Source organism: Chiloscyllium punctatum, chromosome 11, assembly GCF_047496795.1.
Source record: "Chiloscyllium punctatum isolate Juve2018m chromosome 11, sChiPun1.3, whole genome shotgun sequence".
Lineage (NCBI taxonomy): Eukaryota > Metazoa > Chordata > Chondrichthyes > Orectolobiformes > Hemiscylliidae > Chiloscyllium > Chiloscyllium punctatum.
The window spans coordinates 72806250-72833839 of record NC_092749.1 but is presented as its reverse complement, the minus strand read 5'-3'; the positions used below and the strand labels follow the sequence as shown (position 1 = coordinate 72833839).

General features: G+C 42.5%; 1 protein-coding gene and 1 long non-coding RNA gene across 4 annotated transcripts in view; one reads left to right on the top strand and one right to left on the bottom strand.

The window, feature by feature from the left end:
- Positions 1-3480, bottom strand: part of cnksr3 (cnksr family member 3) — a 190771-nt gene extending 187291 nt beyond the window's left edge. For 2 of the 3 annotated variants that reach the window (XM_072581041.1, XM_072581042.1), the window contains exon 1: positions 3203-3480. In XM_072581041.1, coding sequence (XP_072437142.1) covers positions 3203-3254 — 52 coding nt within the window. In that variant the 5' untranslated portion in view covers positions 3255-3480. Of the gene's footprint in view, positions 1-2988; positions 3128-3202 lie in introns of those variants that run through there. The other variant, XM_072581043.1, reaches the window with a different exon arrangement.
- Positions 3481-3585: 105 nt separating this feature from the next.
- LOC140483102 (uncharacterized) overlaps positions 3586-27590 on the top strand; it is a 42885-nt gene continuing 18880 nt past the window's right edge. Inside the window, exons 1-2 of the long non-coding RNA XR_011961894.1 lie at positions 3586-3897; positions 23325-23369. This is a non-coding gene — a long non-coding RNA (uncharacterized lncRNA). The remainder of the gene's footprint in view (positions 3898-23324; positions 23370-27590) is intronic.

Below are 27590 nucleotides of genomic sequence, written 5' to 3'. Positions count from 1 at the left end.
AGTGGATGAACTTGTCCTCAGAACTGACCGACTTTGTAAAACCATACAGTCCATGCAGGATAGAATACCAAAAACTATTGGTGGATAGAAATATGCTGGCATAGTGAGGCTATCGAAATATGTCAAAGTTCGAAATGACAGGTAATCAGTTAGACTGTATTTTCTGCAGAAACGGATAAGTGCACAGTGGACATACTTTGGCAGCTGAATATCAATGCAAGACGAAAGAGGACTGCACCAAATACAAACTTTTTTCGATCAGCATTTTTAAAAATTGTTTTCCAAGTAGGTTAGGCTTCTCATCGATGGCGATGAAGAGAATGAAAGCAACCTTACTGAATCATGTAAGACTTAAGAGGGGACTTGATAGGTTAGATGCAGAGTGGTTGTTTCGCCTTGTGGGAGAGTCTAGGTCCCACAAGGGTATAATCTCAGAAGAAAAGGGTCACTCATTTAAGGTGATGGTGAATCTGCAGTGAATAGTGCCATTGTGTCATTAAGTATAGAGATTGCACACCACAGAAAAAGATCCTTCAGTCCAATGTGTCCATGCTGCCCAGAGATCCTAACCTAATCTAGTCCCATTTGCCAGCACTTGGCCCATATCCCTCTAAACCATTCCTATTCATATACCCGTCCAGATGCCTTTTAAACGTTACAGTTTTACCAGCCTCCATCACTTCCTCTGGTAGCTCATTCCATACACACACCACCCCTCTGCATGAAAAAGTTGCCCCCTTGATCACTTTTAAAATCTTTCCACACTTACCCTAAACCCTCTAGTTCTGGACTCCCCCACCCCAGGGAAAAGACTTTGTCTATTTACTCAACTGTGCCTCTCATGATTTTATAAATCTCTATATGGTCACCACTCAGCATCCAATGCTTCAGGGAAAATAGCCTCAGCCCATCCAACATCTCCCTCCAACCCTGGTAACATTTTTGTAAAAAACTTTTCTGAACCCTTTCAAGTTTCACAACATCCTTCCTATGGGAGGGAGACTAGAATTGAACACAATTTTCCAAAAGGGGCCTGACCAATATCCTGTACAGCTGAACATGACCTCCCAACTTCTATACTCAATACGCTGTCCTATAAAGGAAAGCATACTAAATGCCTTTGTCACTATCCTATCAACCTGCAACTCTACTTTCAAAGGAACTATGAACCTGCAGTCCAAGGTCTCTTTGTTTAGCAACACTCCCCAGGACCTTACCATTAAGGGTATAGGTCCTGCCTTGATTTGCCTTTCCAAAATGCAGCTTCCCACATTTATCTAAATTAAACTCCATTTGCCACTCATCAGTCCATCTGATGAAGATCCCATTGTATTCTGAGGTAACCTCCTTCGCTGTCCACTACACCTTCAATTTTAGGGTCATCTGCAAACTTAAGATCACATCCAAATTATTTATATAACTGATTAAAAAGTAGTAGATCCAGCACTGATTCTTGTGGCACACCACAATTATAGCCCTCCAGTCCACCACCACCCTCTCTGTCCTGCGAGCTAATTCTGTATCCAAATGGCTCGTTCTCCCTGTATTCCATGAGATCTAATCTTGCTAACCAGTCTCTCATGGGGAACCTTGTGGAACACCTATATGTAAAAAAGGTGGAAATGGACATATTTTTAAATCAGAGTCGAGTGTATGATGCTGGAACAGCACAACAGGCCTAGTAGCATCTGAGGAGCAGGAGAATTGCTGTTTCGGGCAAAGGCCCTTCAATCAGGAATGCTGACCAGGAAGGCCCATCTGATTGATGAAGGGCTTATGCCCAAAACAGCAATTCTCCTGCTGCTCAGATACTACCTGACCTGCTGTGCTTTTCCAGCAACACACGCTCGACTCTGATCTATAGCATCTGCAATCCTCACTTTCTCCACATTTCTCCACAGATGATCAGGTCAACAATGATCTCATTGAGTGGTGGAGCGGGCTGGATGAACGGAATGACCTTCTTGTGCTCCAATGTCTTATGGTCTCAAAAATCCCCAAGCTGCCAGAAGTTAGAACACATTCTGTACATAAGTCACCCTACGTGGCATCATTGTTGCACTGTCTTTCTATGCTCCTGGTATTAGAACTAAAAAAAAGAGGTTTTTCAGCCCGAACTATAAAAAATGTTCAGCAATGATTTACTTCAGCACAGCTCCAGCGTCTTCATCTCACCCAAATGGCCATCAATCACGAGCGAGGCCAAACACCAAATTTCAATGAACTATTCACCAAGACCATGTTAACAAGCCCGATCCCATGAGGGCGCCCACATATTTGCATTAGTCTCCAGTTTACAGTAAACAGTGGATGCACGGCGAATCCTCGCCAAAAGTCGAATAGAAGCGGCCGCTTCCTTTCCAGTCAGAAACTAGCTGACTCAGCACCTCTGTCCTTCCCCCAGTTGGTATACCAATGGAATATTAAACTGTTTTTGTTTCTTTTTAAAATACACTTTAAAATAAATATTGAGCTCTGTCGAACGACGTGGAACAGAAACTCTTGACATTTGAAAGCTTTACTTCTTTTAAATAAAAGAGTTCGCGGGCACGTCCCATCGCTTTCAGCCGAAGTGAACTGGTCCATCGGGAGAAGTTGGGTCGGTTGGATATTCCTCAATGTTCGGCTCAAACAGCGGTGACAGCGCTGAAAACCAGACAGTGCTCGGAGCCCGGAGTGCAGCAGAGGGGCCGCCGACATCCTGCAAACGAGAGCGGCAGGAACCGGGATCCCCGGGAGATTCCCGAACCAGTGAGCTGTCGGTCAACCACCGGCAGATAAGAAGAAAAAAAAATAAACCTAATTCACAGATACCAGGGATACTTCCTCCCCCCCCCCCCCTTTCCCCTTCCCCTTCCCCTTCCCCACAGCCACAGAAGGTGACGCGAGCAAGTTAAAGTTCGGGGGCAAAGAAAATACATTTGGTTTTCCAACAAAAGTAGCAATTAAATTATATAAACACTCGTGAAAAAAGGAAACGAAACCCACCGAGCTAATAATTAAAGTGAAGAAAAATCATGTCCTGAATGGAGCCACAACACCAAACTAAGTTTTCGTTGAATCCGAACACTGCTCCACACAATCACATCAGTTTTTGAAATGACTCAGAAGAACAATGTTGCTTTAAGTTGTAAGATACTGACTGACCGCCACTCCAGGAGTTGTCAAGTGCGCCGTTACAAACAGCTCAAAAGTTCGTTACCTTTAATCCACTCCACCACTTGTTTCGGCGTCCACTTGGTGATAGGTTCCATTGGTTTGAGAGGTTGGGAAGATTATAGAAAGTTTGTATCCAGATGTATCTGTGTGTGTGTGTGTGTGGAGGTGATACTCAGTGCCCCTGTTACTGTCGCGGTGTTCCCGTGCTCACATGCTGCTTGCACTGGGCTCAGCTCCGGGCCGCTTTCCACCTCCTGTGTGTATCTGCAAACACAACCTCCCGCTCCAGGACCTCTGCATTTCACCGAGGGATCAGGTTGCATTCGCCACCACTTCCGTCGAAACTCCTTAAAGGGAAGGGACCACTCCACCCAGCGTGCTTTGCTTATTATGATGATTATTATTATTTGTATCTGCCGACTTTAAGAGCGCGCCAGACGTGAAAACAAATTCCTGTTGTCTTTATGCGTCAATAACTTTACAAGAGAGAAAAAAAGGAAGGGGGATCTAGCGTTGATGTTCCTACTTTTTATAAAGTCTGGACCAAAAACCAAAGCCAAGCTCCGAGCGGTAGTTCATTTAAAGGGGTAGTGGAGAGATCAATTTGAATGTCTTTTGTGTGTATTTACAATGAGTATACATTATTCACAACACAGAGATAGAAGTTCACCGTGGGACCTATTGAGACAACCGAAAACAACGATAAACCTTTCTTAACGTGCATTCTAGCTTCAACAGGTTAGTGTTAAAGACTAGATCAAAACAATTTTATAGGCCAAGTAAAAGGAGAAACTGGAACATGGTGATAGTGGATCCTTTATGGTTCAAATCAAAAGCTTGAAATAATTCTGATAAAAAGAAAATTGTATTTATGCAGAGCTAAAGTCGGTGTAGGACAACACAGGAAGCTGCTGTATCAGAGAGAGAGAGAGAGACGGTGGTGGTTTAACCTGAGGGTCCGCAGGTGAGGGTACAGGTTGAGAAAAGTCCTTCATTGCTAACTTAAGTCAAAAAAAAATTGGAACCCATGCTGTTCACATCATACTGCATCGCAAACCAGCATCCACCAACCAACTGAGCGAACGAACACCCCTCTTTTTACCTTATTTACATGATGTGGAAGGACGATGTTGGACTGGGATGGGCCAACTCAAAAGTCACACAATACCAGGTTTTAGTTCTGATTTGGAGATGCTGGTGTTGGACTGGGGTGTACAAAGTTAAAAATCATTCAACACCAGCTTATAGTCCAACAGGTTTAATTGGAAGCACTAGCTTTTGGAGCATCGCACCTGATGAAGGAGCATTGCTCCGAAAGTTAGTGTGCTTCCAATTAAACCTGTCGGACTATAACCTGGTGTTGTGTGATTTTTAGGTTTTAGTCCAACAGGGTTATTTGAAATCATAAGCTTTAGGAGGGCTGCCCCTTCATCAGGTGAAGGGAAGAGAAGAATACAGGCACAGTATTTATAATCAGAGAGATCAAAAGACCATGCAAATAGTGTGAGTGGATGTCAACAGGCTGAGTAATAGGTCTCTGCAGATGATCAAGACTGTCAATCGGTGTGAGTAAAGCGTCAATAGCTGAATAACAAGTGAAGGAATGATCTATAATCCGATTAATTGAGGCAAAAATATATTTGCAAAGAATTCAAAATAAGGTGGTGCTGGAGACCGGCCAAATGGCTGGAATGATATGGTTGGTATAAGAGGTGCATACAGAGGGTCTAACCAAAGTAACAAGTAATCCAAAACTGTACAAACTAATTAGATAGAGAGATCACACCAAGTTGGATAGACAGTGGAGCTGGAAAAAAAGCACAGCAGGTCAAGCAGCATCAGAGGAGGAGGGTAGTGAACATTTCAGGTCAGAACCTTTCATCAGGACTGGGGGAGGGGAAGGGGGCTACAAAATAAATGGAAGGGGTGAGTTTGGGAGAAAAGGGGGTGGGTTGATGATAGGTGGATGCAGGTTGGAGGTGGCTGTGATTGGTCAGTGGGAAGGTTGGACCGGATAGGTGGGAAGGCTCTCTCCAGATCATAACAAGCTATCAAGGTGATGGTGTCAAAACAGCTCAGTAAGGAAGATTTTACAGAACAGTATGGTGGGTTCACATAGCGCAACGTGAACCCAAGAACATGGTTGAGACTGAATTCATGCGTATAGAACTTGGCCATCAGTTTCTGCTCGACAATTCCGCATTGTTGTGGATCTCAAAGGCCGCCTTGGAGGACACTTACCTCCAAGATCGGAGGGTGAATGTCCTTGACCACTGAAGTGTTCCCCAACTGGGAGGGAACATTCTTGTCTCGTGATCATTGTGCGGTGTCCATTCATCTGTTGTCTTAGTGTCTGCACGGTCTTGCCAATATACCATGTCTTGCGGCATCCTTGCCTGCAGCGTATGAGGTAGACAACATTGGCTGAGTCACATAGTATCTGCTCTGTACATGGTGGGTGGTGTTCCCACGTGTGATGGTAGTATCCAAGTTGAAGATCTGGCATGTCTTGCAGATGTTGCCATGGCAGGGTGTGTGGTGTTGTGGTCAATGTTGTCCTGAAGTATGGGTAGTTTGCTGCAAACGATGGTCTGTTTAAGGTTTGGCGGTTATTTGAAGGCAAGAACTGGAGGTGTAGGGATGATCTTGGCGAGATGTTTGTCTTCATCAATGACATGTTGAAGGCTGTGAAGAACATGGCATAGTTTCTCCACACCAGCAAAGTACTAGAAGATGGAGGGTACTCTATCGGTCGTATCCTGTGTCTGTCTTCTGAGGAAGTTGTTGAGGTTTTTTGCTGTGGCACATTGGAACTGGCAATCAGTGAGTTGAACATCATATCCCGTTCTTATGAGGGCCTCTTTCAGCATCTTTAGGTGACCATAGCATTCCTTCTCATCTGTGCAGATAATGTGTATGCGCATCCTTTCACTTGTTATTCAGCTGTTGACATTTTACTCACACCATCTGACACTCTTGGTCCTCTGCAGAGTCCTATTATTCAGCCTGTTGACACTCTACTCAGACCAGTCGTATGAACATTTGATCTCTCTGATTATAAGTTCTGTGCCATTATGCTCTCTTCACCTGACAAACGGGCAGCATTAGGAAAGCTTATGATTTCAGATAAACCTGTTGGACTATAACCTGGTGTTGTGGGACTTTTGACCTTACCTTTTTTCTGTAGCACTGGGACATTAATAAATGGAAAGCAACCCATTGTCACAAAACTATCTCTTGGTGCGCAAACATCAAAAATAAAATATGCCAGTTAGCGTGAGTGTGAAATTTGGAAAATTCCTTTTGGACGCATTTAGGTGATCAAAGCTAGGAATTTACTCATGGATCTAAATTTTGTGTGAGATGGTAATTTCCCCCTAGTAAGGACAGATCCAGATCAAACTTGAAGGAATTCAGCAAATCAGGCTTTACAACAAAAAATGTCAACTTGTTCCATGGGTCATATATTCTCTGGCAAAGAATTATCTCCTAAACTATGATGACTGCCAATACATCCAATATTTTCAGGTCTACTTCCTTTTGTACTCTAGCATGTAGACTATCAGGCTGTGGTGATTTGTCAGCTTTTAATTCCATTAATTTCTTTTGCGTAATTTTCTTATTAATATTGATTCCCTTTAGTTCTGCCCTCTCACTAGACCCTTGATTCCCTAACACTCTGGGGAGTTATTTGTGTCATCTTTGTTGAAAATAAAACCAAAGTAGGTGTTCAATCCTTCTGTTATTTCTTTGTTCCCTATTATTTGCCTACCTTCTGATTGTAAGGGACATACATTTGTCATTACCAATATTTTTCATTTCACATATTTATAGAATCTTTTATGGGCAATTTCTATGTTTCCTGCAATTTTGCTCTCATACTGTACTTTTCCTATCTTGATGAAACATTTTGTCTTCTTTTGCTGAATTCTGAAATTCTGTGAATCCTCAGGATCGCTGCTTTTTCTGGCAATTATATTTATCCTCTTGAATCTAATACTGTCCATTGTTTCTTTTGTAAGCCATGCTTGCACCACCTTATTTTTGTGTCAGACAGGATAGTCACTGTAATTGTTGTTTAAAAGTTACCCATTGCCTAGGCACTGTCAGCCCTTTCAGTAAAGTTCCCCAGTCCATCTTTGGCAATTAACTTGAGCCCTGCCAGGACCTAAGTTTTGGATGTGACTACTTCACTCCATGCTAATGAAGAATTCTATCATATGTTTTTTCTTTTAGATTAGATACCCTACAGTATGGAAACAGACCATTTGGCCCAACAAGTCCGGACAGTAACCCAGCCAGACCCATTCCCCTACCCTATATTTACCCCTGACTAATGCACCTAACCTACACATCCCTGAACACTATGGGCAATTTAGCATGACCAATTCACCTAACCTGCACATCTTTGGACTGTGGGAGGAAACCAGAGCACCTGGAGGAAACCCACACAGACAGGGAGGGAATGTGCAAACTCCACAAAGACAGTCACCCAAGGCGGGAATCAAACCCAAGTCCCTGGCGCTGTGAGGCAGCAGTGCTAACCATTGAGCCACCGTGCCATCCATTGATGAGGTTATCTACTTTAGGCCGGACTTATAAGGAATAGAACCAGAATTAATAGTTGAGCTAAAGCTATGCAAAGCCCCAAACAAAAACAGAAGTTGCTGTAAAAGCTCATCAGGTTTGGCAGCATCTGTGAAGAGAAATCAGAGTTAACGTTTTGAGTCAAGTGACCCTTCTTCTGAACTGGATGATAGTGACTAAGCAATAGGCAATAGAGTATTTAAAAAGAAAGTGCATGAATTGCAGCAATTATCCTGACTGACACAAAATTAAGAGGAAAGATGGTGCAAGCACAGCTTACAAAAGAAACTATGGATAGTATTAGATTCAAAGAGGGGATAAGTAAGCAGCAAAGCAGCAAACCTGAGGATTCAGAGAATTTCAGAATTCAGCAAAAAATGACAAAATGTTAACCCTCGGTCAATCAGGCACTAGTGAAGCTAGTTAGCTGGCCATACCCAGAATTAGGTCCTGGGAATGAAAGTTCTACCAAGTGAGAGATGCTGGTGAATTAGAGGAGAAAGTGAGGACTGCAGATGCTGGAGATCAAGAGCTGAAAATGTGTTGCTGGAAAAGCGCAGCAGGTCAGGCAGCATCCAAGGAGCAGGAGAATCGACGTTTCGGGCATGAGCCCTTCTTCAGGAAAGAAAATTCCTGAAGAAGGGCTCATGCCCGAAACATCGATTGTCCTGCTCCTTGGATACTGCCTGACCAGCTGCGCTTTTCCAGCAACACATTTTCAGCTTGTGAATTAGAGGCTAGCAGTTCTTTCACTTATTAGTTCCATGGAGAAGACCGTGGCTTCTGCTGAAGGAGCACTGACAGAGTGTCAAGAAGAGACCTTGGAGTGCAGGTTCATAGCTTCTTGAAAGTTGGGTCACAGGTAGATAGGATAGTGAAGACGGCGTTTGGGATGCTTTCCTTTATTGGTCAGACCATTGCGCATAGAAGTTGGGAGGTCATGTTGCGGCTGTACAGGATATTTGTACAGGCCACTTTTGGAATATTGTGTGCAATTATGGTCTCCCTCCTATGATGTTGTGAAACTTGAAAAGGTTCAGAAAAGATTTACAAGGATGTTGCCAGGATTGGAGGGTTTGAGCTAGAGGGGGAGGCTGAATAGGCTGGGGTTGTTTCTCTGGAGCATCAGAAGCTGAGAGGTGACCTTATCGAGGTCTATAAAATCTTGAGGGGCATGGATAGGGTAAATAGACAAGACCGTTTCCCAGGATTGGGGAAGTCCAGAACTAGAGGGCATAGGTTTAAGGTGAGAGGGGAAAGATTTAAAAGGGACCTAAGGGACAACTTTTTCACACAGAGGGCAGTGTGTGTATGGAATGAGCTGCCAGAGGAAGTGGTGGAGTCTGGTACAATTACAACATTTAAAAGGCACCTGGATGGTATATGAATAGGAAGGTTTAGATGGATATGGGCAAGTGCTCGCAAGTGGGACTAGATTAATTTAGGATGTCTGGTCGGCATGGATGAGATAGACCGAAGGGTCTGTTTCCATGGTGGACATCTCTATGACTCTATGATTCAGGTTATAGGTAAGTACATTGGAGAGCTGGCAGAGTGTTCTCAGCTTCAGGGACATGGAAAGTGGAGGAATTGAGATAGAGGAAGCCAGCAATAATGGCAGGAGAGTGGCTCATAGCAGGCACCTCCTTGCCAATGTCCAACCCTCAGTTGGACAGTGATTGCCTTAAATCAAGGGAGCCCCTGAACAAGGTAACAAACTGCCCAAAGCAGTTGTATTTATAGAAGCTGAACTATACAATTGTAGTTTATTCTAACTGCATTTAGTGCATCATATAATGTGACAACAGAAAAATGTCTATATCTTATCATGAATTAAGGACTGCTATCAAACACTTAAAGCATTTATTATGAGACATGGATGGGCTATCTTGCAGTTGGGTTATCCCACCAACTGCAGGGTGAGGTCCTTAAAAAGGTCTTTAATTAGCCACTTCAGGGAGGTAGACAGGAAGGTTGACCACGGGTCTTATTGTCCAGTAGTTAATTTCAGCATGAAGGCAGTACCCAGGTAGGCCACCACCCACCTAATTAAATGCCTGACCCAACTCAAACCACATTACCACTGGAAGCAGAATATTGCATTCGTAGAATCATCAAATAGTTCAAATACAGAAGGAAGCCATTTGGCCCATTATAACAATGCTGGCTCTATGCAAGATCAATTCACCTGATCCCCTGCAAACCTGCAGATTTCTGTCTTTTGAGATAATTATCCAGTTCTCTTTTGAAAGTCATGGTTTATTATAACTTCATCACCGTCTTTGGCAGTGTGTTTCAGATCATAACCACTCACTGCATAAATGAGTTTTGCCTCTTGTCATCATTGCTGCTTTTGTCAGTCATCTTAAATTTGTGTCCCTTGCTTTTTGACTTTATCAGCAATGGGAACATGTTCTCCATTTTTTTTACTCTGTCCAAAATCTCGTGATATTGAACAGATCTATCAAATGTCCTCTCAATCTTCTCTGAGGAGAACTGCTCCAGCTTTTTAATTTGCTCATGTTATCAAAGTTTCTCATCTGATAAATCTTTTATACACTGTCTTTGATGCTTTCCTATTCTTGCTAAAGTATAACATTTGGAATTGGACCAATATGCCAACTGAGGTTGAGCAAATATTTTCTAGATATTCATTGTAACCCTCTTGCTTTTGTGTGCTGCACTGAGTGTGGACTCAATGCATTTCTGAATCATTCTGTCAGATTTCTTCCAGAATTACAATGGGATGTCCACAGGGAAGGCCCCTTGATGCTGATGATGACAACAGGTTCGCAACAATCAATGATGATTTCTGTGAAGGCCACTGATATTTACTACCTTGGTGCTTGTAATAGACTAGCCACCTTCTTGCCTGTGAAGGTCACCATGCAACATAACTTGTGACAAGAAAGTCCACACATCATAATGTGTTAGAAGGGCCATCATGCGCTTAAATCAGATGTCAGGCTGTGTTAACTTTCTGTGATCCACACCTTTACCAGCATTCTATACTTTTAAGTTTTATCTCCTCCAAAACTACCGAGCATTTTCAGCTCTGAGAATAGGCACATATATTTGGCACTGAGGGCAGTTGGCAAAGACGGATTTCTGCTGTTATGTGCAGACAAACCATAGTGGTCATGGTTTTGGAGCTGATCTTGAGTGTGCTTAGTTTCTGTCCAACATCTCAGGGTTTGCACAGTTACCCTCATCCATGTTGTGGTCCTTGTCATTACCTCCTGTTGTTCTATCTGAATGCACCATTTTCCAACACATTCATTGTTACTCCACTACATACCTCCTTTGTCACCATCACCCACGATTGAGCCCATCCTTGACAGGTATACAGTTACTCTCAGCATCATTTTCTGAATTTGTTGCAGCTTTCACCATTGGCTCTGTTACACTGTCTCAATTGCAACATCTAAGAGGCATTTGGATGGGTATATGAATAGGAAGGGTTTGGAGGGATATGGGCCGGGTGCTGGCAGATGGGACTAGATTGGGTCGGCATGGACGGGTTGGACCGAAGGGTCTGTTTCTATGACTCTATGTATTTATCTCAGCATAACATTTCCTAGAGAATGACAATGACTACACATCCAAATAGCTCCCTGGCCCTGAGGTATTTTGTGATACCACAGGGTTGTGAAAACATTCTATATGAGTGCAAGTCATTACTTATTTCTTCCATAAAATAAAGCTATGACCTGGAACTGTCTTGGCACCATATTCTTTTAGACTCACCTTAAATCTCTCCTTCTTGCAAACCCTCATCTACCCTTCCAACAGCTCCTCTCTGGCCATGTTGTTGGTCACCATTCTCCATCGCTGATCCTCCCTCCTTTCGCAGAAATAGTTTGGGACATTTATTAAGTTAAAGGCTCTTTGTAACAGCATCAGGTGATGTGACAATGGTAAGGACACGGAAGCTTTGAAACAAATTCTGAGCAATGTGATCTTTTTTGAAGCAATTAATTTAAGATTTTCGTTTAACAGAGTGGCTGATATAATTATGCTACTATTTATGTTAAAGGTTGTGTGTTAGTCACATGTAGTTATCGCGTCAAGAAAATTGAAGGAATGCTAAAAGTTTAAAATATATTACAAATGAAGATATCAAGGGGCGATAATGCTAGTTACTATTTTAAAACAATGGATGTGAGTTCCATATTATATTCAAGAACAATGATATCACAAACCTATTTCTCTTCAGGAGTAAGGCTTTCATTCTTTTTAATCAAATTTCAATGACTGCAAGGGAGGGTCTGGGAACCTAATTTTTTCACAGCAGTTGCCACATATAGATTTGTAATCTGCAAACCGGAGAAAAGGTCACAATGATTAGTAGGCAAAATAAAACTACAGGTTGATCCAGTGAAATTTTCTTAAGTGGAATAACCATCTACAAATCAACAAGAAGAAAGATTGTGGATGCCAAGTATCTTGGTGAACAATGTAATGGGCCGAATTTTACAGTGGGCTGAATGGCCTTGGCTACAACATGACTCTTGTGGTAAAATCACCCAGAAAGCCCAGCAAGGCCTGTTTCAAAATCAGGAGCAACTTGCTGTATACTTTATGCATCTGCCAGGCAGTAAGGCGAATTTCACACTAGGCAGCAGTGAGTTGCCGACTTTTGGGGGGATAGTAGCCTGTTAAATATCTCACTAACAGCACAACTTACCTCATTAATATTCAGTTTCCCACCTTACCACCTGCATCAAACAAACTAGATGTCAAGAAATCTTAACAAGGATGTCAAAGCAGGTACCTGGCAATTTCAGTTTACCACTGGTTGTGAAAAGCATCCATGTTGCTCAGCACCAAACAGCATGTCATGAAACGATCCATGGCTGCCAGCTGTGCACACCCCAAACCAAGGACATTACATCCAATATTTGCAAAGCCCTTATGATCCTCATGACGCATCTCCATCCACTTTACAGGATACTTTGGAAGCACAGACCTTAATTGCACTGACAACTTGCATTGAAAAGCTGCTGCTGGACACTTTGCATGTGTGGACAGGTACCAAGTTCACAGATTGAACCAGGTTGTGTCCCAGGGTTACTTACTTGTTCTTTTAATATTAGTTCAGATAGCACAAACCTGATTGCTCACAGCATCCCTGCCTTGTTTGCCATGCCTGTTAGCCTTTAGCCTGTGACTGAAGTGTTATGCGATATCAGTACTTTTTTGCATAGAGACACAGTCAGGCTGCTTGTGAGTGGGGATCTGACTGGGGTTAAGTACTGAGGTTGGCGGGTTCAGAATATCTTGCTGGACAGCACACTGAGACATCAATTTAACACTGTCTGCATGTGCCAGCTTCCTGTGCAGCAAACACATTGCACCTTCATTCAACCAAATAACCATGTCGGAAAATGGGTGAGGCTGGTCCACAGTCCACTCAATGCAGGGCCAATATCGGTTAGGAGGTCGCAATATAGTCAGTCACAGGCATAGTCTGCACATATGTGGTTCAGCCACATAAACTTCCCTGCTCAGGGATATGTCAGAGTATGTTATGAGTAGTTCGCAACAATCAGTACTGTAGGCCAGCACCAGCTGTCAGAGGTACTGTGTATTATCATCGAGGAACTATATACATAGTCAGGGGCCTTGTCAGCCGTGTCTGGAACTACTTGAAGTCAATCAGAGTTCTGGGGCAAGTACAGTCTGGGGGTCCATGCATTAATATTTGAGGAGGATGCAAGGGTCGGCTGTAGGGATATCAGAGTGTTATTGCCAAAAGTAAGGGAGTAGTCAGGCTGTGGGTAAAGGAGATGTAAAGATAGTGAGAAGTACAGTGATGGGAAAACTCAAGGCATGTTGGGGAAAGGTGGTATAGCTTCAGGTGGGCTATGGGAAAGGAAGTCATTGGCAGGGACCACACTATGGGTGGGCTTCACAGGCAGAACAGGGTGGACATTATTACGGTACAATGACTGGACCTCAGAAAGGATATTTGGAGAAAAAGTTTATTGTGGTGGATTTGCACAAGGGGGCTGGCTGGAAATGAATTGTCAGGATCGAGTGAGATGCAAAAGGCAACTGGAAAATGGCTGCGATAACATCCAGATGAGATGGATGGCAGGATTGTCCGTTTGATGGGTGAAAGTGCAGGATCCATGTTAAGGACATTGAAGGGGCAAACACATGAAGCAGATATTTCTAAACTTCAGCTATGTTTTAATGCAAACATTTCTTCACTCAATTGCAATAAATGGTGAGTGAACGTGCTAAGGCTTCAAATGCTGATCAGAGGTGGAATTAAACATTGGCTCTCAATGATGAAGGAGTCAGCAGTGATTACTTGAAAAGTAACTTGGTACCAAATGCTACCAAAAGTGCCCCATCACTTATGAAAGTCAAGAAATATGGTCTTAAATATAAGATAGTAACTAAACTTCTTAATACAGATTAATTAGAATAAATTACTATTACAAGAAGTAGGTGAGGCAAATAGAATATTGCATTTAAGAGTTATCTATAAAAACATAGAGAAAGGACAATCGAGTTAAATAAAGCAGGAAGAGATTGGTTAAGACCAGTAGGATTAAGTTGACTGTTTATGTAAACTTTCTGTAATTCTATGATAGCAATGTTATAATTGTACTGGAGAGTTCATACATGCTTATGTTAACTGAGAATTATACAAGAATTATGGCATAGAAACAGATTTATTCAACCAGTTTGTGTTTCTTATGATGTTTATTCTCCACATGACCAGTAGAATTAATTCTTTGAGTCCACTCCGTTCCTATATTCTTTTTTCTTTCAGTTATCGATCTCATCCATTTTTAAATGTAATGTCATCTGAAACAGAGCCTCATATGCACTGTGAAATAATATTTCTCCAGCTCTTTGAATTTACTGGAGAGCAACACTGAGATGGATTTGTAAAATGGTTGCTGTTTTGTCACCTGCCATTTTACTCTTTCATCTCCCCTATCTGTATTTAGTTTTCATAATTTAATGCACTCCTTTAAGTATTCCTCAAATAATTTCTGTTTGACTGAAACAAGTTCAAATGTTCTATTATTTTTCAGTTTTGTATTTGCATTGGTCAGACAGTAACCAAATAAATCTGTGTCATACCCAATCAATTGTGTCCAAACTTTCCTACAGTTTGGTGCCCACACACTACCCTGACAATGATCTTACTAAGGCTTAGTAAAGATTTATCATGGTGTACTAATGTTTATGTTCTATAAAACCCAATAAAACTTCTTTCACCATTTATAAGACTAATTGCTCAGGGTTAGAGTTCAATGCTTAGGTTTGAGAGTTATTACAGCATATGAGGAGGCCATTCAGCCCAAAGCCTATGCCCGCCTTACAGATCAATCCAATCCCAATCAGGCCAATTTCCACATTCCATCCCTTTCGCTCTCTAAGTTCATTTTCCGCAAATATCTATCCAATTTTCTTTTGAAATCTGACCTCCCATCACCCTCGTAAACAGAAATTTACAGGTCATTACCACTTGTAGCCTCAAAAGATTATATCTTATATTCCTGTATCTAAAACCTAAAATCTGTGTCCCCTCATTCTTTCACAGTCAGCTAATGGGGACAGGTTTTGCTTGTCTACCTTGTCTAAAGCTGTCAAAATTTTATAAACCTTTGTCAGGTCTGCCTTCAATGTCTTATCTTCCAAAGAGAACAATGTCAGCATCTCAAAGCTATCTTTAAATGGGTCAGTTCAACATTCTGTTCTTATACTCAAAAGCTACACTTACGCAACCCAAAATACCAAATTCTTTCTCAACCACATTCTCAATATGTCCTGCCACCTTAAAGATCTATGTACAAGAACTCCCAGATATCTTACATGCTCACTAGAATTGTGCCTTTAAATGATAGTGCCGATCACTATCCCCTCCGCTAAAATGCATCACTTCGCATTCAAGAGTCATAGAGGTGTATAGCATGGAAACAGGCTCTTTTGCCCAACTCGTCCACACTGACTAGGCTTCCAAAACTGATCGCGTTCAATTTGCCTGTGTTTGGCCCATATCCCTTTAAAGGAGAAAGTGAGGACTCCTGTTCCTTGGATGCTGCCTGACCTGCTGCGCTTTTCCAGCAACACATTTTCAGCCCATATCCCTTTAAAGCCTTCTTATCTTTTAAGTGTTGTAATTTAACTTCCCTGCATTAAATTCAATTTGCCACTTGTGTCTCCATTTTGTGTGCCTATCCATGTTCCATTACAATCAATTTTCAGCACACCTAAGTTTGGTATCATCAGCAGATTTTGAAATTTAACTCTGGATCCTTCAGTCAAAATTATTTGCATGGATAAAGGAAAGTAGAATCCTATTATGGACCATATTATATCCTCCAGTTTAAAAGTTCATGAAGCCGAAAGGAGCACTGTCTATCTGGCACCTCATATTAACTGGATATTCTCCTTTTGCAGCCATCATTCTAACAATCACAAACCATTCTTTTCCTTGAAACTCGGCAACACCAGTCTCTTCTATGGTGTAAGTGTTGCACCAGAATCATTACCCAAAATCCTATCAGCAACCATTTTTACAGACATGTTTTGTTTCTTTCCAGTAAATACGTATTTCAGCTTCTTGCAGTTAGAGTGCTGGTTTCTCTGTGCTGAGCATGCTTCCTTTTCCTTCTTGTGTCTCCCACAGCATTTACATCCCATATTCTGGTCTTGATCTTTCTTCAGATACTTCTTTAAGTTTTCCTTCATTTTAATCATTAATATATGCTTGAGTGCCTAGACTTTCTACAAACAGGATAGTCTTCACCTGAACCAGAGGCGTACCAATATCTTGGGGAGGAAATTTGCAAATGCTCTTCAGGTGGGTTTAAACTAATTCAGCAGGGGGATGGGAAGCGAAATTGTAGTTTGAGTATTTGGGAGATTGAGAGCAGTGAAGTCAGAAATAAAATTTCCAGATCACAAGAAGGCACCAGCAAGTAAGAAGTTGGTTTGAAGTGTGTCTACTTCAATGCCAGGAGCATCCGGAATAAGGTGGGGAACTTGCAGCATGGGTTGATACTTGGAATTTCGATGTTGTGGCCATTCCAGAGACATGGGTCAAGCAGGGACAGGAATGGTTGTTGCAGGTTCTGGGATTTAGATGGTTCAGTAAGAACAAAGAAAATGGTAAAAGAGGGGGTGGGTGTGGCACTGTTTGTCAAGGACAGTATTATGGTTACAGAAAGGACATTTGAGGATTTGTCTACTGAGGTAGTATGGGCAGAGGTTAGAAACAAGAAAGGAGAAGTAATCCTGTTTGGAGTTTTCTACAGGCCTTCAAATAGTTCCAGAGATGTTGAGGATAAGATAGCAAAGACGATCCTGGAAATGAGTGAGAGTGAAAGGGTAGTTGTTATGGGGGACTTTACCTTTCCAAATATTGACTGAAAACACTATAGTTTAAGTACTTTAGATGGGTCAGTTTTTGTATGCAGTATGTAGATAGGCCAACAAGGGGCGAGGCCACATTGGATTTGGTACTGGGTAATGAGCCCGGCCAGGTGTTAGATTTGGAGGTAGGTGCGCACTTTGGTGATAGTGACCACAATTCGGTTATGTTTACTTTAGTGATGGAAAGGGATAGGTATCTACCACAGGACAAAAGTTATAGCTGAGAGAAAGGCGATTATGATGTGATTAGGCAAGATTTAGGATTCATAGGATGGGGAAGGAAACTGCAGGGGATGGGCACCGTTGATATATGGAGCTTATTCAAGGACTAGCTAGTACAGGAAGAGGAAGAAAAATGCTTATGTTAGGATGAGATGTGATTGCTCAGTTAGGGCACTTGACAGTTACAAGTTAGCCAGGAAAGACCTAAAGAGAGAACTAATAAGAACCAGGCGGGGACATGAGAAATCATTAGCAGATAAGATCAAGGAAAACCCTTAGGCTTTCTAAAGGTATATCAGGAATAAAAGAATGACTTGAGTAAGGTTAGGGTCAATCAAGCATAGTGGTAGGAAGTTGTGCATGGAGTAAGAAGAGCTAGGGGAAGTGCTAAATGAATACTGTTCATCAACATTCACACTAGAAAAAGACAATGTGGTTGTGGAGAATACTGAGATACAGGCTACTAGACTAGATGGGTTTAAGGTGCATAAGGAGGAGGTATTAGCAATTCTGGAAACTGTAAAAATAGATAAGTCCCCTGGGCTGGGTGGGATTTATCCTAGGATTCTCTGGGAAGTCAGGGAGGAGATTGTCGAGCCGTGAGCTTTGATCTTTATGTCATCATTGTCCACAGGAACAGTGCCAGAAGATTGGAGGATAGCAAATTTTGTTCCCTTGTTCAAGAAAGGGAGTAGCGGCAACCGTGGAAATTATAGACCTGTGAGCCTTACTTCAGTTGTGGGTAAAGTGCTGAATAGGGTTATAAGAGATAGGATTTATAATCATCTAGAAAGGACTAAGTTGATTAGGGATTGTCAACATGGTTTTGTAAAGGGTAGTTCATGCCTCTCACAAACCTTACTGAGCTCTTTGCTCAGTGACCAAACAGGTGGATGAGGGTAAAGCGGTTGATGTGGTGTATGTGCATTTAGTAAGGCATTTGATAAGGTTCCCCATGGTAGGCTATTACACAAAATGCGGAGGCATGGGACTGAGGGTGATTTAGCGGTTTGGATCAGAAATGGGCTAGCTGAAAGAATACAAAGGGTGTGGTTGATGGGAAATGTTCATCCTGGAGTTCAGTTACTAGTGAGGTACCGCAAGAATCTGTTTGGGGTCCATTGCTGTTTGTCATTTTTATAAATGACCTGGATGAGGGCAGAGAAGGGCAGGGTAGCAAATTTGCGGATGACACTAAGGTCGGTAGAATTATGGATAATGACAAAGGATGTTGTAGGTTACAGAAAGACATAGATAAGCTGCAGAGCTGGGTTGAGAGGTGGCAAATGGAGTTTAATGCAGAAAAGTGCGAGAAGATTCACTTTGGAAGGAGTAACAGGAATGCAGAATACTGGGTGAATGGTATAATTCTTGGTAGTGTAGATGAGCAGAGAAACCTCAGTGTCCAGGTACATAGATCCTTGAAAGTTGCCACCCTGGTTGATAGACAGCTTTTATTGGTAGAGGGATTGAGTTTCGGAACCATGAGATCATGCTACAGCTGTACAAAACCTTGATGCTGCTACATTTGGAGTATTGCATACAGTTCTGGTCACCGTCTTATAGGAAGGATGTGGAAGCTTTGGAAAGGGTTCGGGGAGATTTACTAGAATGTTGCCTGGTATGGAGGGAAGGTCTTACAAGGGAAGGCTGAGGGACTTGAGGCTGTTTTCTTTAGAGAAAAGAAGGTTGAGAGGTGACTTAATTGAGACATTTAAGATAATCAGAGGGTTAGACAGGTTGGACAGTGAAAGCCTTATTCCTCAGATGGTGACGGCTGGCACCAGGGGACATAGCTTTAAATTGAGGGTTGGTAGATATAGGACAAATATTAGGGGTAGTTTCTTTACTCAGAGAGTATTAGGGGCATGGAACACACTGCCTGCAACAGTAGTAGACTCGCCAACTTTAAGGGCATTTAAATGGTCATTGGGTGGGCACATGGACGAGAATGGAATAGTGTACGTTAGATGGGCTTCAGATTGGTTCCACAGGTTGGCGCAGTATCGAGGGCCAAAGGGCCTGTATTGCACTATAGTGTTCTATATTCTATGAATGGAGCAAAGACTCTTGAGTTCTACGTTTAATACTTTTCAGCTGATGATTAACCACCTCAGAGTTTTTGCACATGTCAATAGCTTTCTTGAGTGTAAGTTTCTCTTCTCTAATGGGGATTCTTGTATGTAAGGCTATCATATCTCTCATGAGATCATTCTTCAGTTTTTGAAATTCACAAGATTCAGCTCAATCTCTAGGTGAAGTCAGACACTGATCAATATTCTTCTTTTTGCCAAGTTTCAGTGTTCATCATTGAGCATCTGGAAATGACAATAGTAAAGATTTCAAAGTGGGCATACAAGGCTTCCACAATCGCACATAACTTTATTTTCTGTTCATCAATAAGATACAATCCTGCTCATAACATTCTTTCTCTATCAGTGATAATAGAGATTTGGTTTAAGTCTTCATTCACATTTCTTCTTCAATTCAGACATTCTCAGATTTCTGCTTTTGAAACTGAAAACAATTACCAATTCCCTTTCATATCTCCCAACATCCTCACTGAAGAAGGTACTGGGTTATCCAAAACTGGGATTACTCACCTAGCTGTTGACATCCTGTATTAAGTTCCAGAACCTAATGTTTAAGCAATCTCCACTTTTATATCTATTGGTTCTTACAGATTAGAATTAGGTTTTATTGTCTTGTGTACTCAAGTACAGGCGTACAGCAAAAAGTGTACAGTGTTGCCACCTACAGTGTCACCTCAGGTACAAAGTACCTAGTTATAAATCTTAGATACTAAAGTAGATGAGGTACAAAAATAGAGAAATAAAGAAAAAAGCTAAAAGTTCAATATTACAGTTATTCATTGATTAGGAAAGCAAAGAAATAAAGTTAAAAGATAAACATTACAGTCCTTCCATAACCTGCAGTCACTCCATGCTCGGAGCTTTCTACAGGTGGTCTCGCTGTCCCCAATGCTGGGCTGACCCCAACTGGGCTCACAAGCCACTGAGCACCATCTGTGACAAGCTGACTTCATCGGGCCCAGCCTGCTGATTGCCAGCCACCCCACTGTGGACCTCCAGCCTGCCGATCACTTCGCTCCACTCCAAACCCGCTGACCACTGGCAAAACCCACTCAATTCCACCACTTACTTTTGACACCATGTTGCATGTGGTCAGTAAAATAGCTCCTGTTCCAAAAGCCTTTAATTAGTTATCATGACATGACATGAATGAATTAATGATTTTATTGTCATGTATATTTTACAGTGCAAAATACAAAAAAAAGTGAAAAGCATTCATTCGTAGCCACAATATGACACCATTTTGATAGCTTTAAGAGTAAGAGGAAAAATAAACATATAGCTTGAAGAGAAGTCCACCTATGTTTGAGTTCTGAGCTGGCTCAGAACCACCACTGCCTTGCTGCCATTAATACCAGATCCAATCTTGGAGTCGCCGAACCTCTGGCAGCATCTTTTGCTGCTGGGCCGATTCTTCTCTTTTAGCGCCCTGCTGCCACCTTCACCTAACCCAACAACATCAGAGTCTTGTCTGTAGCTGCGGACCACCTCATCAATGTCGCCATGATGCCCTACTGCCACCACTTCACTGCTGCCAACACCAGAGCCAATTGATGATGAAGTAACTGATTCTCAGGCACCATCTTTCACTGCTCGGCCTTCCCCACTGATGTCACCAATGCTGATGTAGCAGCTACTGTTCTAGGGTCCTGTGCTTGCCCTGGAAAAGTAAGTAAGGACTCACTGGGCTTCCTCTGCCCCACACTCAGCCCACTCTCCTCTCCCTCATGCTGGGTTTCCTCCCACTTGTGCTGACCTCATTCTCACCCATGCTGGGCTTCCTCTGCCCTGTACTGGGTTCTCTCCCCTGTGCTGGGCTCACTCTTCCTGCACTGGGCTTCCACTCCCCTGGGCTGGGCCCACTCCCCTCCCTACTTGGCTAACTCTACCTCCACGCATCTATGCCAGATTAACTTGCCACCGCTGATGCCATCTGAACAATAAGTTAGTTAAGTAAAAGTTAAGTAAAGGAGAATGAAAGGAAATACAAGAAAAGTGGGAAAAAAAAGAAATGAATAGAAAAGTGACCGAGCTCAGGAGCCCTAATCCGCCATTATCTTGGCCCTCCCTTCATGATCGAAGTTACATGAGCATACCAAGGCACAGTACGCAAGCTATTTATTGAAACAACATGCATTTACCTGTGTGATGAATCACACTAGATGTCTGATTGATGAGGGCATTAAAGTACAGGGGATCTCTGAACATGAACATGAACATCTGTCTTACGGATGCTCATACCTATGAATGCGATTCCATACAGGGATATATTTTTAAAGATTTAATATAAAAATATTTCCTGTACTTACAATCAAATATTTGATATTGTTCTGCATTGTGTTCTGACTTGTATACAAATTGACTTGCTAATGGACTTAGGAACAGAACCTGTTCACAACCCGGGGACTGCTTGTACATAATGAATATCGTCAGTAGCCTGCCGGAAAGACAGATCATGACATTAGTCAGCATGCAATGTTGATTTGGCAGCAGCAGTGTAATTTTAGATCTCAGTGCTCCAGCCAATACCCTGTCTTAACCTTGCAATCTGGAACATACATTCGTCAAGGGAACATGTCCTCACCAACACAATTAGAACAGATCAACCACTTAAACTTGGGGAAATAAAAACCAATGCATTGCAGATGCTGGAAATCAGGAGCAAAATCAGAAATTGCTAGAAAAACACAGCAGTTTTGGTAGCATTTGTAGAGAGAAAACAATGTTAATGTTCCTGGTCACTGGACCTGACACATTAACTCTACTTTCTCTCCACAGATGCTGCCAGATCTACTATGCTTTTCCCAGCAATTTCTGTTTTGGAGCAGGTTGATTTCATCTACTGTTATGATTATGCAAGTCTCTATAAAGATCAGTAACTTCTAAAAAGAAATTTGAATTCCCAGTTATTCAATGAAAAAAGAGTATTCTATATTTTAAATGGAAAAACATTTAATAGCAGTAGAAAATGAACAAGCAGTATCTATTTAATGTTATGTCACAGAATTATATTGGGCTGAATTGTCCCATTTGCAGTTAGGATTTTGTTGAGTGAGATTCATCGTGCTTGGTCACCATGGCCCAGCGTGACCTTTCTCACACAATCTTTGGTTCTTCTCATCATCATTGAGCTCCTGAGTGACCTTCCCATAGATCCATAGAGCGTAAAAAGTAAAAGGTTCATGCTTTTACCATCTTCAGTTTTGAAGGGGATTCGTTATAATTACACTGTCATCTTCTTTGGTTTTGTTCCTGTGGCTGGAAAGGGTCACGGCAATATATTTTCCATTAATGATCAGACCATTTCCACTATGGGGCTCAGGATGTCAAGTTAGCTATTGCTACCTCTAATTGTGCCTTCAAAGAAGAGGGAAGTGTATCAGTAGGTGTCATGCGATACGTTTTCTAAATGTGCTTGTCATGGTTGACTCACTGGCAATCTTTGCAAGTTTTGGAATATGGATGTGAGGCTTGGAACATTGTGAGATATGAGAAGCTGAGGTGAAGCAATAATGTTAGATGTGTCCCAATAGATTGAGACTGTTGTCAGATGGGTGGCGAGAGTGTGGTGATTTGAGCATTGAAGCTATTGGTGCAATCACTGGGTTATGGAATTTAACCATGATCACTTGTGTGGGGTCATTGATCATCTTCAGCACTGTATCCAGGTCTGCATTTTATACCGTATCTCCCTAACCCACCATCTGACCCTCTGAACCATATATATGAAGAATACTAATACATTTTATACTACCTAAAGCTAACCCTTTGCTCAAACTGACCTATGTATTATTTATCAAATTATTTGTTCTTTGGAAATGAGTTTCACTGGCAAGACTAACATTCATTGTCTATTCATAGATGCCCTTGAAAAGATGACAGAAAACAACTGCAGTCCATGTGGTTGTAAGTAAATCCACAGTATTGCAAGGTTCATTTCCTGAATATTGATCAAGAAACAGTGATATATTTCCAAATCACAGTGATTTTTTACTTGGGTGCACCTTGTTGTATCTAATGTAGAGATCACTGTGAAGTGGTCAGTTCTGTTTTATTCTTGCTTGACTTTTTTTGTAGCAATTTGCTACAACTGTGTGGCTTTCAAGACCATTTCAGAAAGCAGTTAAGAGTCAGATGTTGCTGGAAATCTGGAAATGCATGTCAGACTGTATAAGGATGGCAGATTTCCTTCCTAAAGGGCCATATTGAATCAGATGCATTTTTTAGATAATCTGGTAGTTTCAAAGGACAGTATTTTGTGCTGCGGCTAGAAATAGAAAGTAAAGTGAGCCAAGGAATATAATTACACAGGAGGCCAAAATATCAGAACCCCAATTGCAGGAGGACTCCTATAATTAAGTTCTTGAGAATTTAAAGGCAGCTCAAATGTCCAGACAACAAGTGTCAGGAAGCCTTTTTGAATCTTATGAATGCTCACTAAAAGGCCAGCTCATCTAAATTACGCTCCTCTTCCCAGTCATGTTCTCCATGAATGAACAATATGTGCTTTCAGAAGCATGACTGCATGACAGAAGTGTGCAACAGACAAAATAATCATTTTTCTGGAATTTAGTGTGTGGCTACTGCCATCTTCCCTTTGGAAAGCTTGCATCTATGCCAGAAAAAAATTAAATTATTTTTGGATTTGGTTTTGATTTTATTGTAATGTGTATTTTACATAAGAATACAGTAAAATACAATGAAAAGCTTTCATTTGTCATCATGATATGGCACCATTTTGAATAATTTAAGGATAAGGATTTTAACAAATGATAAAGCTTGAAGTGAGTCCATCACCAGTCCTGAGCTAACTCATCACCATCAACAATGCCTGAGCTGCCATCCCTCAGCCATCATGTCAATACCACCTGCACCAGGCCAACCAATATCTCTCGCTGCTGGGATCACCTCATCAATGGTTGGGGATAATGCAGGTTCCAAATGAGGATGATTGATGTAAGGAGACTGGAGTTTAATGGACACAGTTCAAGGTGGATGGCATGTATAGAATTCTGGATTAGTGGTGCTGGAAGAGCACAGCAGTTCAGGCAGCATCCAAACAGCTTCGAAATCGACGTTTCGGGCAAAAGCCCTTCATCAGGAATAAAGGCAGTGAGCCTGAAGCGAGGAGAGATAAGCTCGAGGAGGGTGGGGGTGGGGAGAAAGCAGCATAGAGTACAATGGGTGAGTGGGGGAGGGGATGAAGGTGATAGGTCAGGGAGGAGAGGGTGGAGTGGATAAGTGGAAAAGAAGATAGGCAGGTAGGACAAGTCCAGGCAAGTCAAGGGGACAGTTACTGAGCTGGAAGTTTAGAACCAGGGTGAGGTGGGGGAAGGGGAAATGAGGAAACTGTTGAAGTGTACATTGATGCCCTGGGGTTGAAGTGTTCCGAGGCGGAAGATGAGGCGTTCTTCCTCCAGGCGTCTGGTGGTGAGGGAGCGGCGGTGAAGGAGGCCCACGACCTCCATGTCCTCGGCAGAATAGGAGGGGGAGTTGAATGTTTGAGGAGCGCTGGTTATGGAGGTGGGTAGATAAAAGTTTGTTGTACTTACAGTTTTTGATGTTTGAGATGGAATTGAAATACTGTTTGTTGAGAGTATGAATTCACCTGAGGATGTAGTACAGAGTGGATCCTTTGCAATTCTGAGAGAGTGTGGCCCTCAGCTGGGGCAGGGCTGACTGTAGAGAGGTTAGGTGCCGGCGCATTGCTGCAAGTGTGGAGCGGAGGATCTTGAAGGAGAACTGTTGCTGGTGTTTTTGAATCTGTAGTCTGTAATGTTTGTCCTGTTCGGGTCTGAACTCTGCTGGTTTAAAGGTGGTCTGGAGTCCGTGTGGGATGAGTTGGTTACGGAGGCTGGCACTGAGGAAGCGAATGTGGCTGTGGTAGCGAGTTTGTTTCACGACATGGTTGAAGAGCTTCAGCGCAGAGGAAATGACATGGGAGTTGCAGTGGGAGAGGGACTCCCCGCGATTCTTGTAGAGAGAGGAGGAAAACTTCTTCAAGGCAGGCATCCTTGCAAGAGGATTCGCAGTAGGGTTAAAATCTGTCCCCTTGACTTGCCCGGACTTGTCCTACCTGCCTATCTTCTTTTCCACCTATCCACTCCACCCTCTCCTCCTTGACCTATCACCTTCATCCCCTCCCCCACTCACCCATTGTACTCTATGCTGCTTTCTCCCCACCCCCACCCTCCTCTAGGTTATCTCTCCACGCTTCAGGCTCACTGCCTTTATTCCTGATGAAGGGCTTTTGCCCAAACGTCGATTTTGAAGCTATTTGGATGCTGCCTGAACTGCTGTGCTCTTCCAGCACCACTAATCCAGAATCTGGTTTCCAGCATCTGCAGCCTCAAACATTCAACTCCCCCTCCCATTCTGCCGAGGACATGGAGGTCGTGGGCCTCCTTCACCGCCGCTCCCTCACCACCAGACGCCTGGAGGAAGAACGCCTCATCTTCCGCCTCGGAACACTTCAACCCTAGGGCATCAATGTAGACTTCAACAGTTTCCTCATTTCCCCTTCCCCCACCTCACCCTGGTTCTAAACTTCCAGCTCAGTAACTGTCCCCTTGACTTGCCCGGACTTGTCCTACCTGCCTATCTTCTTTTCCACCTATCCACTCCACTCTCTCCTCCCTGACCTATCACCTTCATCCCCTCCCCCACTCACCCATTGTACTCTATGCTGCTTTCTCCCCACCCCCACCGTCCTCTAGCTTATCTCTCCACACTTCAGGCTCACTGCCTTTATTCCTGATGAAGGGCTTTTGCCCGAAACGTCGATTTCGAAGCTGTTTGGATGCTGCCTGAACTGCTGTGCTCTTCCAGCACCACTAATCCAGAATCTGGTTTCCAGCATCTGCAGTCATTGTTTTTACTCCATGTATAGAATTCTGTCTGGTCAAGGGAAAGGGACGCAGTCTGACTAGGGAAGGGTGACCATTCCAATGTCTGACCATTTTACTAAGTGGAAGGACCAGAATGTTTAGTGCAAACATCCACTTTAAAAGCCTGCGTGATCAAATTAAATTTTCACCCATTTACCATGGTTGGATTCAAGCTCACATGCCCAGAAAATTATCCTGGAACTATGGGTTACTAGTCCATTGACATTACTACTATGTCAGCATCACTCCACTTGAGCACTATTATCAAAATAAGAAGGGATTAGAGTATGAAACAAGGTAAGAACAATTTCAGTACTATGACAAGGAGAGAAACCTGATTGAAGGGATTCAAAATGGTGTTCTGGAAAAGATAGGCAGGGATGTGATAAGCAATTATAAGTTTTTGGACTTGAGAGAGGGAAGGGAGGTTCGGGTTGGTTTGCAAGAGCATCACATCAAGGTTACTTTTTTGTGCACAGAGGTGGAGGTGGCAGATAAAACCTGGAGAGAGAGAGCAGTTAGCAATATCAGTAAACATGGGGGCTGGAAGGGAAGTTGCACGGACAGTAGTTCAGTGGGAATATCATGGACAGGTTGAGATTGGAGAGGACTTGAACAGAATTAGGAGAGAAGCTAGAGAAAACCGTGAGTTGTTTTATTTTCACTGATGCAGACGTGTCAATCATTGAGTTGCACTTTTGTTGAAATTCAAGGGAAGCAAGCAGGGCGCAGGAGATGATGATGGCTTAATGGCTGGGGTTTGTGGAGGAGAGAAATATGGAAATACAATAACTCAAAGGTCCTGTTACATCTAATGGCAAGAAACCATTTGAATGTTATTTCCATATCCCTGCTGAAAGTTAGTTAAATTGAGTGGTTGACTGGTTGTTGGCCAAGAAGGCCTGTCAGGAAGTAGAAAGAGGGAGATCACTGGTTAGAAGGAGTTGCTGGTTTGGGGAGATCAGAGGTGATTAGAGGGGATTGCACGTAAGGGGAGAAGCTAAAAGGATGAACTCCTGTGATTCTTCATCCACAAACAATGCTGGAAGATCAAATACCTGCTGAAAGTTTGCCTCCCTTTGGTTGGTTGCCTTTCCTCTGGGAAACCTGGCCCACAGTTGTAAAATCTAAATGTGTTTTTAAGGCGTGTAGCCTTACTAGTCCATTTAAATAACTGATCAGCCCTGTGAGAACATGTTAGTTGCCTGTAGCCCCCTTGCTACTTGCCTGCTCAAGGATG